Below are 18,085 nucleotides of genomic sequence, written 5' to 3' on the forward strand. Positions count from 1 at the left end.
AAAAGACCCAATCTACCAATCGCAGCTTATTTGGGAGTAAAATGTAGCAAATAGAGTTAGCCTAGGGTTATTTATTTATTTGTTCATTTTTATAGCCCGTTCTCCCCAGGAGCCCAGAACGGGTTAAAATAAAAATAAAATTAGGTACTTGGAACTTCCCTAACTGTCCCAAAGGCTCACAATCTAGCTAAAGTACCTGAGAAAACAATTATAAAAAAGTAAAGATATTGCAGAGGAAGGGGTTAAAAGAGGGTAGTGGGGATTATGGAGGGCAGGAAGGAGAGGAGAGGAGAGAAGTATGTAGAATATTTCATAGAAATTCCTAAGTTTACGGTCTGGATGGCTTTTCAAAATCCAGCACTTTGGGTTTTGGAAAGCCTCCTCTAAATCGCACGGATTTCCTCCTGCCTGACTGTGGGTGGGGGGGGGGGGGGGGAGAGGGGGCTAGGATGGAATTGGGGAGCGGGACTGGGATGTAATGGGGCAGGGATGGGTGGGTATAGGGGGCCGGATTTTACTATAGTAAAATCTGGCAACCCTAAATGATCCTACACAGAAGCTAATCTGTTGAAAAATACGATAAGTCCTTTGTCAAGCTAACAATCCATGCCTATGTGAGGGCTAAGATTCTTCCTTGGGCACTTCACCTGGAATGCAGGAACTGCTTTTGGATTTTGATATTTTCCTGCACCTTGGAATCGAACGGAAACTCAAGTAGTTTTATCCTCTGAAATGAGTAAGGTTTGTCAGTGGGAGATGTCGGAGCATTTGAGATCTGAGGGAGCCATGAGATAAACAGCGATTAAGTAAAGACGTCTACGATATGTCTTTTCAAAAACAAGAATATTTTCTATTGCTGGGGTACATCTGTCGAATAACTTACCTGGACATCTAAGATTATGCACAAATTGGGCTCACTTGAAGCAGTTATTCTAAAGACACAGCTGTTTGCTGATGCCTACATGTAATGTGAATGAAATTTCTTTTTCCACTGCCTTGACATACATACCATCACCATATAAAATGGGATAATAGAGATGTTGATATGGTTTACGGTTAATTTTATGACTGCTGCTGGAAACCGCTTAGATTAGATTAATATTATAGTTATTTTTCTTATGCTTTTCTTATGTACTTTAGTTTTTAATTAGTTATTCATTCTCCTATGTTTTCTGCTATGTACTCCAGTCTTAATTATATGTGAACCAAGTCAAGCTCCACTGGGAGATGACCCGGTATATAAACCAAAGATTAGATTAGATATTAAGCGGTCTATAAATGTTTTAAATAAATTCCTTGGCTCTGTCTATTAACAATGGATTTCCTGGAAAAACCCCTACTTCCCCGGACAATTTTTCTTAAAACTTCAAGATGTCTGCTTAAGGTTGAAACATCTCTTTTGTTTTTTTTTGTACCCCAAGGAAAGCCAGAGAACATATTTTTGGACAAAATCGAGGTCTGTACAATGGCAACATGTGCCCTGAAAAGACGCCAGAGTTCAAGTTTGACTCGGTTTTTGAGGAAACAGTCACTGGCGAATATGCACTGATCATAAATGGACGGAGCTTGGTAAGTATCCGTCAATCCTTTTCTCTAAATTCTTTTGAGAAGTTTGAGGCAGAGTTGCATTCTCTTACCCCCCACCCCCCCTGTTACAAAACCGTAGCACGGTTCTTTGCGCCGGCCATGATGGTAACAGCTCCGACGCTCATAGGAACTTAAAACCGTGCTACGGTTCTGTGAAATGGGGGTTTAATGATAGGCTTCCTTTTTTTTAGGAAAGAAAAAATAGTTTTATAAGAATTCTGAGCACACGGAGTGATATATGTCCAGAACTAATTAGAAATAACTTTATTATCTCGAAGACTTGTTTGTACAGGAAATCAAATTAGTAACTTGATACAGTTTTTGTTGCTGCCACAGAAGAGATTGCCCTGTAGTAAGAGTTAGTTCACTCAACCTCAGACCTGCTTATTTGGACCTTGTCCACCAGTATTATTCTGTAGGATTTATCGCAGATCAATGCATACTAATCAGAGTGAAGTTATTAGGCAGATGTAAAGCGGCTGTTTTGCCGAGGTATTGGATTTTAGGAGCACAACCTGACCTTAAAAGAGTTACAGGAACCAAATAATTGCCATTGAAGTACCTCCTGGTGGTCATCTACATATCCAAATTTTACAGTGTTGCCAAAATAATTTGTTTTGATTTGGAAAGCTGCTTCTTATCATAATAGGCTTGACTTGCATTAAGCCATAGCATTGTGATGGGTCAAAATCTCAAGCAAACCTTAAATGCTCCCCCTCCTTATCTCCTAATTTATGAGATCATGGAAAATAGACCTAATATTCACGGGGGGAGGGGACACACAATAAAAATATAGTAAGTACATTTTTCTAAATATAACAAGCCACCAACGGAGGAAAATCATACAAGCTTATTAAATATAGGTTTTTATTTTATGAAAAGCCATAGAAAAAGGAATCAAACGAATAAATAATGATAAACCCAGAAAAGAGATATAATCTGGAGACCACAACTTCAGAAAAATATAACAGAAATGGAGTAGGTCCAGAGGAAGGCTACTAAAATGGTTGAGGGTCTACGTCATAAGGCGTATGGGGATAGACTTAAAGATCTCAATATATATACTTTTGAGGAAAAGTGGGATAGGGGAGATATGATAGAGTTGTTTAAATACCTATGTGGTATAAATGCACATGAGTCGAGTTTCATTTGAAAGGAAACTCCAGAATGAGAGGGTATATGATAAATTTAAGGGGCGATAGACTCAGAAGTAATATAAAGAAATACTTTTTTACAGAAAGGGTGGTAGATGTGTGGAATAGTCTCCCGGTAGAGGTGGTGAAAACAAAGACTGTCTGAATTCAAGAAAGCATGAAATAGGCATGTGAGATCTCTTAGGAAGAGAAGAAAATAATGGATGGAGTGGATGGGCAGACTGGATGGGCCATTTGGCCTTTATCTGCCATCATATTTCTGTGTTTCTATGCTCCTTCAAACCCAGGAAGGTATCAAGGCCAAGTCAGATTGGGGAGGGAGAAGCTGGAAAAATGAAGCACATTCACTATAGTTCTTTGCAAAGATAGCCGGAGAGTGCGTCCCATTGCCTGCTTCGAGATATCCTCCTTTGAAGATGGACTTGACTTGGAATTGAGATGGGGCTAGAGATGGGACTTGGATGAGCCACCGGGAATGGAAATAATTTCAAAGAGCCTGCTTTTATAGCTGTTGGAGATAATGGATCTCAAAGTCCCTCCTTGAGGGCCGCAATCCGGTCGGGTCCAGATTTCCCCAATGAATATGCATTGAAAGCAGTGCATGCTCATAGATCTCATGCATATTCATTGGGGAAATCCTGGAAACCCGACTGGATTGCGGCCCTCAAGGAGGGACTTTGAGACCCCTGTGTTAAACTGTATAATTATTAATAATGGCTCTTTTCCATTTTAGTTCTGGAAATAAGGACTTTAGTTCAGTAATTTTAGGTGGTAATACAATGGCTGTGTGCATTCAGTAATAAAAGAAAGACGACAACATAGGGGTCTTTTTACTAAACTGCAGTTACCACAGCTTAAAAAGGGTTACCGTGGGATGCCCACACACATCTAAAAAGAATTATTATTTTCTGGGAAGGGGGTGTGTTTGGTGGAGGAGTGGGCGTGACAGTTCCAATCAGTCAGTGAGTTAGGGGCTGATTCTATAAAGGACACCAAAAGCTAGGCCCTCTTAGGCACCTAGGTTAATTGGCAAAATACTCTCAACAGCCTCAATAATTGGTTAAAAAAATGTAATTGGGCGATAGGCGCCTATCCGATTCTATAAAAGATAAGCACTTATCACAATGCACTTAGCAGCGCCTAATGCCTCAGTGGGTGTTACTATGGGCGGAGTGTGAGTTAGGCGCCACTAAGTGTGATGCTCTAAAAACATAGGCGCCTGAAATATAGGCCTTTAAAACACTCGCCTAAGTTTTTACATAGGCGCCGCTAGCCACAATTCTGTATATGGCGCCTAAGGATGATTGATACGCTGCCAGCATCTTTGATTTAGGCTCCGACCAATTTAGGCGACCATTTATAGAATCAGCCCTTTAGCGTGTAGGGAATTAGCACGTGCTGATTAGTGCAAGGTTTGTGCGAGCTCTTACCACCACCTACAAAATGGGCGGCGATAAGGGCAGTAATATTTTTAATGCCCGCTCGCTAATTGGCAATTAGTGCATTGTCATGAATTCCAGCCATGGCACAAGTAACTTAGTTACGCAAGAAAGGCCGTCGATAAGGGCGCACTAAGGCCACTTTTGCTGTGACCAAAATGCATTCAGTAAAATGCATCATTTTAGCAGGTAGACAGGAAATCTAATGGAAATTCTAGTATGGGTTCCTAACAGGTGCACACATCTACGACCATATTGCTCCGATTCTGTTTAAGCTGCGCTAGCTGCCTATAATTAAGCGTATTGAATTCAAGCTACTTTGCCTAGTTTTCAAAGCCTGGCATCTTTTACTTCCCGATTATCTACATAAAAAAAATGAATCAAATATCGACCCAGAAGAACTCTAAGATCATCTTTCCATGACCAATTTGAAATCCCAGATCCTAGAGTAATAAAACGTCAAACAATAAGGAAACGAGCCTTCTCATATGCGGGTCCCTGCCTTTGGAATTCCATAGTTCATGACTTCTTTGAGGGAATATCTTACTCCTCCTTTCAGAAACTATTGAAACCTATTCTCTTTCATCTTCACTATGGATCCATCCAAAGTCCATTAACGAACGTCTCTAGCTAGATATTGTATCTGGCACTAGCCTTTCTTGGATGAGAAATTGAGGCGTTTGTTCTGTCTATTGGGCCAAAATGAAACTCAGAACTAAAACAGTCTAGAGTTTACATTAGTTTAATTTTTAATTTTTCTCGTTTTCCTGCTATTGATATTTATAAATTTAGATTGTTAGTTTAACTATTCTATCTTTCCTTATAATACTCATTTTCTTGGATCTTGAAGGGTTTGGGTTGGTTTTTTTTGCCTTCAATGTTCTTTACTTTCCATAGGGTACTTTCTTTTCCTCCATCTTATTATATATCTCCTTAATGTTAGTGATGTCTTCTTTTGGATGCTTAATTAGATTGTGAACCCTTTCGGGACAGAGAGTAGTAGCTCAATGCCTATATTTAGTTTTGTAAACCACTTAATATCTAGGTTCAAGCGAAATATCAAATGCAATAAATCCAATCCAATCCAATGACTAGCAATGAAAAGATAGCTAGTAATAGTCTGAAACAGAAGAAAAAGCTAACTAAAGTGAATGGTTCCTACTCCCGCGCCACTCTGACTTCATGCAACCTGTGAACCTTGTATTGCAGGCTCACGCTCTTGAGGCTGACATGGAGAAGGAGTTCCTAGAAATTGCCTGCATGTGCAAGTCTGTGATTTGCTGCCGTGTTACTCCCTTACAGAAAGCTCAAGTTGTAGAGCTGGTGAAGAAGCATAAAAAAGCAGTCACTTTGGCCATAGGAGATGGCGCCAATGATATCAGCATGATCAAAAGTAAGACCATCCATTTATGTGTGTTTATTTAATTTTATTTATATACCACTTACTGTATATTCTAAGTGGTTTAACATTCAGGCACTTTATCATATTTCTCCATCTGTCCCAGTGAGCTCAAACTCTATCTAGTGTACCTGGGGCAATGGGGGAGGAGGGATTAAGTGACTTGCCCAGGAGCAGTGAGGGATTTGAATCCACAAACAATCAGCCTAGAAAAACATCTGAAATATGGGTCTTGAAAATAGTGATTTGGATGTTTTAGCAAGAATAACGTCCAAACGCCACTTTATGCCTTCTGTGGACGCTTTTCTCTTTTGAAAATGAGCCCCATCCTGCGCAGGATTGATCCTCGCTGTTTGGTAACAGAGAGAGAAGAGCAACTAAGCTAATAAAGGGTATGGAAAATCTCTCATATACTGACAGACTGAAAAAGTTGGGGTTGTTCTCCCTGGAGAAGCGGAGACTTAGAGGAGACCTGATAGAAACCTTCAAAATCATGAAGGGCATAGAAAAAGTAGACAGGGACAGATTTTTCAAATTATGGGGAACCACAAGTACAAGGGGGCACTCAGAGAAATTGAAAGGGGAAAGGTTTAGAACAAATATCAGGAAGTTCTTTTTCACCCAGAGGGTGGTGGATACATGGAACGCGCTACCGGAGGATGTGATAAGCAGGAGCACGCTACAGGGCTTCAAAGAAGGTTTGGATAGGTACCTGGAGGACAAAGGGATTGAGAGGTACAGATAGGAGTAGAGGTAGGTCATAGGGATAGTCAGGGACCACTGCTCAGGCAATAGGCCTGATGGGCCGCCGTGGGAGCAGACCGCTGGGTGAGATGAACCTCTGGTCTGCCTTAGCGGAGGCAACTTCTTATGTTCTTATGTATTGTTTTATTGTGCTGAAACATATAGTGAAATGGAATTAACTAACTTAAAGAATTGTGGATATCCTGAAAACCCAAACATGTCTGAGATACTTATGCAGGGCCAATGCTAGACCCAGTGCAGATGCTAAGGAAGGTCTTCAAAGCTTACTTGCAAGCTGCCCCTCTTCCAGCTATAAAATTGTTATTAAGAGAGATTTTTTTTATATTCCTGATAAAAAATTTGTGCAAAACAAAGTTTAAGGCAGTAGCTATTTTTAGCATTTGAAAAGAAATTCTTAAGTTACATAAACTCAATTGTAAACATCGTGTTACCCACATTTCCCTACATAGTTTTATATCGGGTAAGATGTAATTTTTAGGTCTGATTTTTTTTTAGTTTATTTTATTTTTTTTACCTCTTTCAGCTCCCATCAGGCTTGGAGCCTTGGGCAATTGCCCTGTTTGACCACTCATAATGCTGGCCCTCTACCTAAGACAGGTTTGGGAAGCTCTCTACCAAATCAGGACTCTATGGTTTTAGGGGGGTTTGTTCTTTCTAATTAAACGTAGGCTATGTGTTATCTGCATTGATGTGAGCAGTCAAATCAGATATGTTTATGTTTATTTAAGATTTGATATACCGCTCTTGCATTTTACTTACCTAAGCGGTTTACAAAGTATGTGGCACATCTTGCGAATGAGAAAACTCTGCATTTGTATGTAGGCCAGAACGAACATATCCTCTGAGTAATGTATTTAGAAAACGTCTCATTTGTCCCTGTATTGCAGGTGCTCACATAGGCGTTGGCATCAGTGGTCAAGAAGGAATGCAGGCTGTCCTGGCCAGTGATTACTCATTTGCACAGTTCAGATACCTGCAGAGACTTCTCTTGGTCCATGGAAGGTGGTCCTACTTTAGAATGTGCAAATTTTTGTGTTATTTTTTCTATAAAAACTTTGCCTTCACACTTGTACATTTTTGGTTTGGCTTCTTCTGTGGTTTCTCAGCCCAGGTTAGTATTTCATATTCAGAATGCATCGTTTTTATACATTGCAAAGCAGATTGTAACGAATAGTCTAAACTAGCCAAAATACTTGATTTTTTGATTGCCAGTGATAATAACTGAAATGTAATATTCAAAGAGGCTTATTTGTCATTCCTGAGAGAGTGTTAGTGTTATGTGAGTTTAACATTGTTTAGCAAAAACTAACCCAGAAACAAGGAAAAAGCAAATAATATAACAAAAATTCCTCCTTTAGACAACACATACACTGGGAGATCACAGCCGAAAATATTAATAAATAAATAGGATAGCAAATAATTAAATTCATTTATAAATGTGTGTTGGGTCCTCAGTTGACACAACTCAAGTCAGGACAAGCCTGTAATATTGAGCTGAGAGAGTGTAACCCAACAGGGTTTTTCAGTAGTGTAACGTCCCTGGATGAATTTTGTGAAAAAATTGTGCAAAACACACAAACAATAATTACATATCAATTGTGACCTCTCCAGTGCACTGTGTGCAATAAAAATGGCTGCAATGTCCAAATCGACGGTATTCAACTTTCAAAATTGTGTCCTCCTTCAATGTTAAAAGAAGCCTATAAGGTATATCAGACTTTGAAGAACTAAATGGAACAAAAAAGTGCTTATCTCATAATCACTAGCAGTCCATTTGTTCTTGCCATAATATTGTCCATGCCAATCAGATGAAAGCTCTACGGAGTTCCGTTTTGGAGCATCTCGGCCCCCTTCGCCTGGAGCTAAAGCATAGACTTCTCAAATTCAAAAGGGAACTGCGTTGGAACAAGTTGAATCCCAACAGTCATCGTCTTGGCTTGCCATTTCCTACTTTCCTATAAATAACCCCTCTTTTTTTATTTTTTAAATATGATGGATTTGATATACTGCCTTTATGTGGTACAACCAAAGCAGTTTACATAGGTATGTTTACCGGCCCTAAAGGGCTCACAATCTGTTTTGTACCCAGGCAGTGGAGAGTTAAATGACTCACCCAGGAATTGAACCCTCTTCCCCAGCTTCTCAGCACTAAACATTAGGCCACGCCTCCAGGAAGGTGTTTCAGATCTCCTTGTTCAGTGGTCCCCAACCCTGTCCTTGAGGACCACCAGGCCAATCAGGTTTTCAGGTTAGCCCTAATGAATATGCATGATTGAGATTGGCATATAATGGAAGGAACAGGAATGCAAATTTGCTCCATGCATATTCATTAAGGCTATCCTGAAAACCCGATTGGCCTGGTTGTCCTCCAGAACAGGGTTGGGGACCACTGTTCTTGTTGGCCAAGAAATAGGACATATAGGTATGCGCTTGAATCCTTTGGTATCTACTGTGTTTCTCCGAAAATAAGCCTACCCCAAAAATAAGCCCTAGCATGATTTTCAGGGTAGATCTTAATATAAGCCCTACTCCAAAAATAAGCCCTAGTAAATGCATTGCTTCCTCCTGCTGCCGCCAAGCGTGCAGCCAAATCACTGCTGACCTTTCCAAGTTTGAATCTCCTGCTGTACTTCGCTCCGCTATGTTGCCTCGGGCCTTTTTCAGACTCGGCGCTGCTCGGTTGTTTGCCGTTCACTTCTCTCGGGAGGAGGAGGGGGGGGGCAAAAGCAAATATTTGCGAGAGGTGAATGAGAGAGAGACGCAGTGTGGGGAAGCCGAAATAGCATGATTTGGTTGCAGAGCACAAAATTGTTACATGCTTACCCCCCCCCCCCCAAGACTCCTAATTCCGTATTCAACTTCGATCGACCCAACAATCCCTTCTTGCAGTTCCCTCCATTCGTCAATTATTTTATGACGCCACTCGAACAATTTTTACAGTGGTAGCCCCAACGTTGTGAAATGCACTACCACTTACTCTGAGGCGAGAATCCAATTTTTCCAAATTCAAATCAAAGCTCGCAATTTTTCTCTGTAAAGAAGCAATAGGAGGAAATTTTTTGTTCACTCAGAGAATAGTTAAGCTGTGGAATGCGTTGCCAGAGGATGTGGTAAGAGCGGATAGCATAGCTGGTTTTAAGAAAGGATTGGACAAGTTCCTGGAGGAAAAGTCCATAGTCTGTTCTTGAGAAAGACATGGGGGAAGCCACTGTTTGCCCTGGATCAGTAGCATGGAATATTGCTACTCCTTGGGTTTTGGCCAGGGACTAGTAACATGGATTGGCCACCGTGAGAACAGGCTATTGGGCTTGATGAACCATTGGTCTGACCCAGTAAGGCTATTCTTATGTTCTTATATGAGACTTGACCTTGAGACTAACTTAAACTCCATATTAAGTCCTTTCCTTCCCCACCACCTTTTTATTTCATAGCAATGTAACCCTACCCTCTTCCCTTTTGTATCAGGTGTAGTTGTTTATTAGATTTGCCTAACTATGTATATTTATTCATCCAATTCATTCAATATTCTATACCGTTCTCTCAGAAGAGCTCAGAATGGTTTACATGAGCCTTTTCAGGTACTCGAGCATTTTTCCCTGTCTGTCCCGGCGGGCTCACAATCTGTCTAATGTACCTGGGACAATGGTGGGATTAAGTGACTTGCCCAGGGTCACAAGGAGCAGGGTGGGTTTGAACCCACAACCTCAGGGTGCTGAGGCTGTAGCTTTTAACCACTTCGCCACTGTGTTTGTATCTCCCAAAATTCTACTGTTTTTAACCTGTTAACGTTGTAATGCTGTAAACCGCTTTGGAAATGAAAAACGGTATATCAAGTCATAATAAACTTGAAACTTCTATGCCACCACAAGTTGCATTCTGATGATGTGGCTTCCTCTGACTGGTTCCATAAAGCTATTTAAACCCAAGAGCCATTGTGCCTTATCATTTGATAGTGGAAGAAACCGGTATATATAAAGTCAGTTGTTTTAGTAAGTATGAGTATGCCTCAGCCCCACCACTCCACCGCTGTACTATCTCTTGACTGCGGAGAGATTTATGTGGCACTTCATCATTGGCTGCTCATAACCATATTTTATATGCTACTTTTAGGGAAAAAGTTAAGTTTACAGTAAAATGTGGGGGGTTACAACCCCCCAAACCCCCCACAATGCCGGCGCGATTTGTATTAAGTAAACTGGGGGTGCTCCCCAACAAAACCCCCTGTCGGAGCCCCTAAAAACAGTAATTTTCTTCGGCGCGCGCCTCCGTCTTGCGCTCGGTTGTCGGCGCGCGCCTTTTTCTTCCACGTTGTCTATGAACCGAGGGCCCCACTCAGAAGATGCTAATTTTCATTAAAATGGTTTTTACCATCCGTCAACCATCATCCCCTCATTTCTAAACATTTAAGGAAGAACTAATGTACAGTCGGTGCTCGGATTAAATTATCAATAGTGGTTGTGCAAGCATGAGATTTAAGGGTTTGGCTCTCATTGGCTGCAATTAGTTCAATTTAGCGCTAAATTCCATTCCATGTTATAGAGTTTCCGTGTTCGTTGTGTATGTAATGTGTATATCTGTGCAGGTGGAAGTGGGTGGGGATGACGGGAAATGCGTCTGTGCTGTTTTTCCTGTCCTGGCCTCAGTCCCGCATCTGAGCCTTACTAAGCTCTCGCTTTCCCTCGAGCCAGCTCGCACGCTGTGATGGCAAATCTGTTCTTTGTTAGGAGAGTTATATAGTAGCACCTTGGCATTAATTTTGCCTCGCCCCGTAGCCCACCCAAGCACTGATTACAAAGGCAAATATGAATGGATGCTGGTTCCTGTTGCTTTACAGCCTTAGGGAAACACCCGGCTTCTTTGTACCGAGCTGGTAAATTGATTACATTATACATATGTAAAGTGTTCTCTCGGACATGGCATGCATAGTTTCAAAGAGATACACATTCACATCTTTGCTGCATTTAATTTTTCACTGTTTATTATGTGGTATTTTGTTTCAGCAGAGCTTCAGGGCCAGATTTTGGGTCTCGGTGTTCCATAGAAAAGACAGCATCGCACTTCCAGTGCTCTAAACTTTCCTGAGCAGGCTTAGTTTGAGGTTTTCCAATGCAAAATGAGGGGAACACTGTGTGTTGCTTGGAGGCATTGGGAAGGAAAATAAAGGTCGCAAATGGAAATTAACTGAAGGGCTGTTCCTGTGCTAAGTTTATCAGCTTCAGTCAAGCATTATGGTCAAGGCCTTGCCATATGTGTATATGTGCAATCCGACTCCTGAAAAACCTGGGCATCCGTGACCATGTCACCCCTGCATTAACATCCATGCATTGGCTTCCTATCCAAAACACGCTGCACCTTCACAGCCTTGGTTCTAGCCTTAGAGGCCTTCCACAAGATGATACTTAACTACATGACATCAAAACTACAAATTTACATCCCCAACCGATCACTGAGATCCCAAGCAGAGAGTCGGCTGGCCCTACCACCTGGCCATTCATGACTGAAATGGCCTGCAAACACTCCTAGTCACATTTTATACCTAGATTATAGCACATCGTCCCTTCCCCCCATCAATTAGATCGCTAGACAACCTGTGAAACTTCAGGAAGGTCGTGAAAACCTTCCTATTTATAAACCCAACTCCTTAACAACCTCCGCCCTGACAAATGAAACGCAAAGGCATCTCCTAGTACACCAAATGGACTTCCACTGAAACTCAAATGCCACTGCAAATATAACTTAAATATCTACCAAGCTTACTAATCGCTCCAAGCACAACAAAATTGTGCTCCGTACTAAAATTAAAATGCCATTCCCAGTAAAAATTAGCTGTGCTACCCACTAATCTAATCTAACCTTCAGTTTATATAGCGGGTCATCTCCCAAGGGAGCTCGACTCGATTCACATGTAATTAAGACTAGAGTGCATAAGAAAGGGAGCATAGAAGAAAAAAAGCTGGATTATTATCAGTTCTTTGATACTATAGTTAAACCATTTAAGTTTTGTGTAAACAGCAGAGTTTTCAGGGCTTTACGAAATTGTTATAGCTGTTCTATCAGTCTAATGGAGTCAGGAAGTCTGTTCCACATCTCTACCAGCTTGAAGGCAAAAGATTGACTAAGCTTTCCTATATATTTAATACCCTTAAAAGAAGGGAAAGATAGTTTATATCTCTGAATGTTCCTCAAATGGCAAGATCTGAAGGGGTTCCAATATAAGGGAACTAAAGGATCAACTATTCCATAGAAGCAAACGCGATCTATCAACCATGTACACACCTGCAACACAAAAGCTGTATTACCTTTGTTATGTCTTTACTGTGATTACTGCAATATCAACTATGCGATGTCCGCCAAGTCTGTACTTCCACTTACAAACTGTGAAGGTATCTTGTAACCCATTCTGGGCTCTTATGGAAGGACGGGCTAAATAAATAAATGTAGCGTCCATACTGTGCCAAAGTTATTTCCCTTATGTAAACATTCCAGTTTCTACCACTCTGGGTGACGAAGAACTTCCTTACGTTTGTCCGGAATCTATCCCCTTTTTTAGAGACTACCCTCTCGTTCTCTCTATCTTGGAGAGGGTGAACAACTTGTCTTTATCTACTAAGTCTATTCCCTTCATTATCTTGAATGTTTCGATCATGTCTCCTCTCAGTCTCCTCTTTTCAAGCTTGAGCTTGCCTGGCTTTCTGGAGGTTAGTAGCCCTTATGATCGCTGTAGTGTGTGCTTGTAGCTTGACCCTCATACAAAGCCCATTGGACTGCGGCTGGGGAGTGGAGTGCTGCTGCTGAAGACCTGAGCTCTGCTGCTTGCTGCAGAATGTAGCTGCCTGTGGCTGCGGGGAGACAGTTTACCGCAGATCCACGAAATGCGTGCAGAACTTAGCCGTGCCCACTGGGAGGAAAAAAAAAAAAAACGCTATGATTGAGCAGGCGCAGTCCAACTCCGACACAGACTCCTCACTCCCCAGTAAAAACAAAATGCTGGTTCTGTGCACTGGTGGCGGAAGCCAAGGGTAGCTGAGTGCAGCCGTGCAGGACTGGACTGACTGCAGGTAGGAATCCGATTGGCAGTCTGAGCTGAGATTGGGTGAGCCTGGGCAGTCCAACCTTGTGGCATTGTGGTTAGCGCTACAGCCTCAGCACCCTGAGGATGTGGGTTCAAACCCACGCTGCTCCATGTGACGCTGGGCATTAGATAGATTGTGAGCCCACCGGGACAGAGAGGGAAAAATGCTTGAGTACATGTATAAATTCATGTAACCCAGTCTGAGCTCCACTGGGAGAACAATATAGAAAATTGAATGAATAAATAGTGTGAAAAGTTTCAGCCTCTGATAACCAGAGCTGATATTATGACATCATAATGCCTCATTCCACCACTGCCTAAGAGCCAACCTCATCAGTGATGTCACAATGGCTTGACTGTCCTTTACTTGGCTCATTTTGACTACGTTTTGATTTCTAGAGTGGTGCAGTGGTTGAAGCTAGAGCCTCAGCACCCCGAGGCTGTGGGTTCAAACCCACACTGCTCCTTGTGATCCTGGGCAAGTTACTTAATCCTCCCGTAGCCCCAGGTACATTAGGTAGATTGTGAGTCCACCAGCACAGACGGTGAAAAACGCTTGAGTACCTGAACAAATTCAAGTAAACCATTCTGAACTCCTGTGGGATAACAGAATAGAAAATTGAAGAAATAAATAGTGAAATATCAGACAAGATGTCTAAGGATGACTGACTGTAAATCATCTCAAATCGTGGACATTGGACAGGTTATATAATGTGATTCAAAATGGTTCTGAAAGAAAATGCAGATGGCAAAGCCGAATGTTAGAAAACATTCAGATTGGTTGAAACCTCAAATGGTGAGCAGAGTTTTGGCTGGGCAGCCTGCATGAATGTGAGAAACGCTTCAGCGCATTTCAGCGCTTGACATAAATACGTCACAACGGAGTAGCAAGTATCCTGAAACCGAGGCTATTTTGATTGTTCTTGAGGGATATCAAAAAAAGCTGAACAAATGATTCTGGAACAGTGATTGGATCAGGCAGACAGCACATGTAATAATCTTTGTTATTGCAGTCAGTCACATGACTCACATGTAGCGGTACTGTGACCATTACAATTGCAATGCCTGTCTTTCTGCCGTTTATTTAATTCAGTTTGTATCCCATTGTCCCCAAAGAGCTTTGAATGTTGACAGTATTGCTACTCGAGGTATTTATGTTCATATAACTTTTCATTTTATACATGTCATGCTATATCCCAAGGCGTGTACCTCTCTCGCTGAAATTGAAGTGCTATTTCCTCTGTAGGCCAAGATCTGCACTGGTCATGAGAAAACACTGCAGATGCTAGCAGTTGCATGTGGTCAGTTCCTTGTTCCCATGCTTCCAGCTGTCACTATTGTTCGTATTTAAAGGATGGTGAAGTTGAAGCCCGTATGGTAACTCACTGTCTTCAGCAGTCGCACATATTTGAATCCCTTCGGTGCACAGTTTTGGAATGTGTTAACTTGTCAAAACGTCAGGGAGACTTAAGAAGATTTTCAGACAGCGGGAGCAGAAATGGATCTTTCATTTACAGACTGTGGAACCAACTGGGTTATGTGTCCGTATTGAATGATCAGCGTTTTTTAAGGTCATTTTGAAAGTTAGTACCACAGAAGTGAAGGCAGCGTTTGATTGGCTGATAAAGAAGGAGGTGTGGCCTTGTGTGAGCTTAAGAAAGTTGGCGTCTCAGAGTCTTGAGCACCATTTTTTCCAGAGCAGAGCTAATGTAAAGTTGCAAGAGTTTCCCCCTGATGCAGTGGAAGCAAAACAGGGATTTCCCTGTCGGGGTATTTGATAAAATGGACGTCTGATTACAATATGCTGTTTGAAGAATGGTATTAAAGCTAAGTGGATAATTACCTTTTTTTTCACTTATATATTCCTGCCTTGGAGCTGGGTTTATTTTCTACGACTGGATATAGCTTTAGTGGAGGGTTTTTTTTTTTTAACAAATGATGGTGTCTTAGCCCCTACCTTTGAACTATTGATATAAGAGGAGGGAGCTGTTATATCTGAAGTCTTTTCCTCTACTTTCAGCATAGTTTTGGTCCAGTCACAGAAAGACTCTTTCCTTTTTTGATTTGTGTGGTGGTGTGTGTGATTTAGGACTCAGTAGTGAAACTCTTTCAACCTCCTCCTGCCTCCCTCTAATACTAAAGACCAGGTGTAGTACACATGAGTGTTAGATGCTGCTTCTCTAACATGTGGGTTTGCTTTGTTGTATCTAGTGTCTGGACGAGTACAGAGCAGCAGTTCAGAGCCCCTCCTTGAGGTCCCTGTTCTAAGAACATAAGAAATGCCGCTGCTGGGTCAGACGAGTGGTCCATCATGCCCAGCAGTCCGCTCACGCGGCGGCCCCTTTGGTCAATGGCCAGCGCCCTAACTGAGACTAGCCCTACCAGCGTATGTCCTTGTTCAGTAGGAACATGTCTAACTTTGTCTTGAATCCCTGGAGGGTGTTTTTCCCTATGACAACCTCCAGGAGAGCGTTCCAGTTTTCCACCACTCTCTGGGTGAAGAAGAACTTCCTTATGTTTGTACGGAATCTATCCCCTTTCAACTTTAAAGAGTGCCCTCTTGTTCTCCCTACCTTGGAGAGAGGGTGAACAACCTGTCCTTATCTGAAGCCATCTTTCTAGGCATTCTGTGGTGAACCCTGTGACTGGCGAAATGGATTCACGGGGTTATAGATGCATTTTGCTGCAACACTAGACTATGCCTTCGCTGTTGAATCTTTCCCCTGAACTGGGCCCTGCCATGTGCAGCGTGCCTCAATCCCAGTTCCACAAACTCCCCACTGCATTGGAGTGCAGAAGTAGCCTAATGGTTAGTACAGGGGGCTGAGAACCAGGGGAACGTGGTTCCATTCCCACTGCAGCCCCTCATGACTCTGGGTAAGTCACTTAACTCTCCATTTCCCCACTATAGACAGATTTCCCTCTGAGAAAAGGCTAAGGGCTCTTCAGCTTGGAGAAGAGATGGCTCTGGGGTGATATGATAGAAAGGTAGATGTGAATCGCTCGTGTACTCTTTCCCAAAATACTGGTATTAGGGGGTATGCGATGAAGCTACTAAGAAGCAAGATTTAAAACAAACCAGAGAAAATATTTCTTCACACAATGTGTAATTAAACTCTGGAATTTGTTGGCAGAGAATGTGGTGAAATCAGTTAACTTAGCAGGGTTTAAAAAAGGTTTGGATAATTTCCTAAAAGAGAAGTCCATAGGCCATTATTGAGATGGCTTGGGGAAATCCATTGCTTATTCCTAGGATAAGCAGTCTAGCTAGGTACTTGGGACCTGGGTTCGCCACTGTTGGAAACAGCATGCTGGGCTTGATGGACCTTCGGTATGTCCCAGTATGGCAACTATTATGTTCTTATGTGAACCAAGTATAGGATAATCAAGCCATCATGACATCACTGATGAGGTTGGCTCTTAGGCATTAGTGGAATGAGGCATTATTACATCACAATCTCAACTCTGGAATATTGCTACTCTTTGGGTTTTTGACAGGTACTTGGGACCTGGGTTGGCCACTGTTGGAAACAGGATACTGGGCTTGATGGACCTTCAGTCTGTCCCAGTATGGCAGCTTTTATGTTCTTACCCACAGAAAAGGCAGTAGCAGTGACCCTTTCCTCCACTGTGCTATCTCTTTTACCCAGTCACCCTTACAACAGGAAACACCAAAATCAAATGGTAGAAACAGGAAATGATGCTAAAGGCACATTTGCTGATCAGATGCTAGCAAACCAAAAACAGAAAATGTAATCAAAATAATATAAAGCGTCAGTTACTCAAAACTTGGAGAAAGTATTTTTGAAGGTAGTTTGGAAAAAGGCCTCTTTTTTTTTTTTTTTTTGGCACTGCTCATGTTGCTAACTCTTGGCTTCATTTGATATTCTCCAGCATCGGGATCAGTAACCAGAGTGGTTTGGCTGTAAACAATGTTAGTTTTTGAAATAGGTTTCTCTACCAGTGGCATGCTAGCTTGTCAACAGGCCGCCTAAGTGACTTCAGGGCATGTGGTTTTGGCTGTGGGGAAGCTCTGCTGCTCCACATGGTTGTGGTATGTATTCAGTACATCGATACGTATTATGTGAGAAACTTTGCTGGGATTAACATTTAATTCTAATCAATTTATTTGCAATGCATGTATATAAATGAAGTGAATATTCTTAAGTATTCATGAGCTCCATATACATGTTATTTGGCATACTGAAAGTGAGCCCTAATGCTGGCAGAGAGACCAAGGGGGTCCATTCCAACAGCAAGATTTACTGCCCCAATGAGTGAGATTGAAGGCCAATAAATTAAGAGGTTTTCAGCAGTGTTTCAAAGGTATAAATGTACGTACCGTATACACCCTATCGTCGAGCAAATCCTTCTTTTTTACTTCAATCAATCTGATTTCTCCAGCAACCCCTCCGCAAACTTAATCAACCAGTTCTCGTCCCGAGAAAACTTCTGTCAACCTCTGTTATCACACACCCCTAACAAATATCTACTTTCTGGCTTCAATCTTACCCCCACCTCTCAAAGAACACCTGTTCTTTCTTTTCTTAAAGATAATTGAGAATCTACAAGTCCCAGAGATTTAATGGGGGGAGGCAAAAATCAGGACCAGCTTTGAACTTCTGCAAAGTGAAAGTACCAGATTTAAGAAGGGAGATTTTTGGCCAGC

At 41.8% G+C, this 18,085-nt stretch overlaps 1 protein-coding gene across 10 annotated transcripts in view; it reads left to right on the forward strand.

The window, feature by feature from the left end:
* Positions 1 to 18,085, forward strand: part of ATP8B4 (ATPase phospholipid transporting 8B4 (putative)) — a 363,870-nt gene that overhangs the window by 231,306 nt on the left and 114,479 nt on the right. For 9 of the 10 annotated variants that reach the window (XR_004536957.1, XR_004536958.1, XM_033920244.1 and 6 more), the window contains 3 exons: positions 1,422 to 1,569; positions 5,390 to 5,573; positions 7,232 to 7,455. Coding sequence is in view for 8 of the 10 variants with exons in the window: in XM_033920244.1 (XP_033776135.1) it covers positions 1,422 to 1,569; positions 5,390 to 5,573; positions 7,232 to 7,455 (556 nt within the window). In the remaining 2 variants the exon portion in view is untranslated. Of the gene's footprint in view, positions 1 to 1,421; positions 1,570 to 5,389; positions 5,574 to 7,231; positions 7,456 to 18,085 lie in introns of those variants that run through there. The other variant, XM_033920249.1, reaches the window with a different exon arrangement.

This window comes from Geotrypetes seraphini, chromosome 14 (assembly GCF_902459505.1).
Source record: "Geotrypetes seraphini chromosome 14, aGeoSer1.1, whole genome shotgun sequence".
Classification (NCBI taxonomy): domain Eukaryota; kingdom Metazoa; phylum Chordata; class Amphibia; order Gymnophiona; family Dermophiidae; genus Geotrypetes; species Geotrypetes seraphini.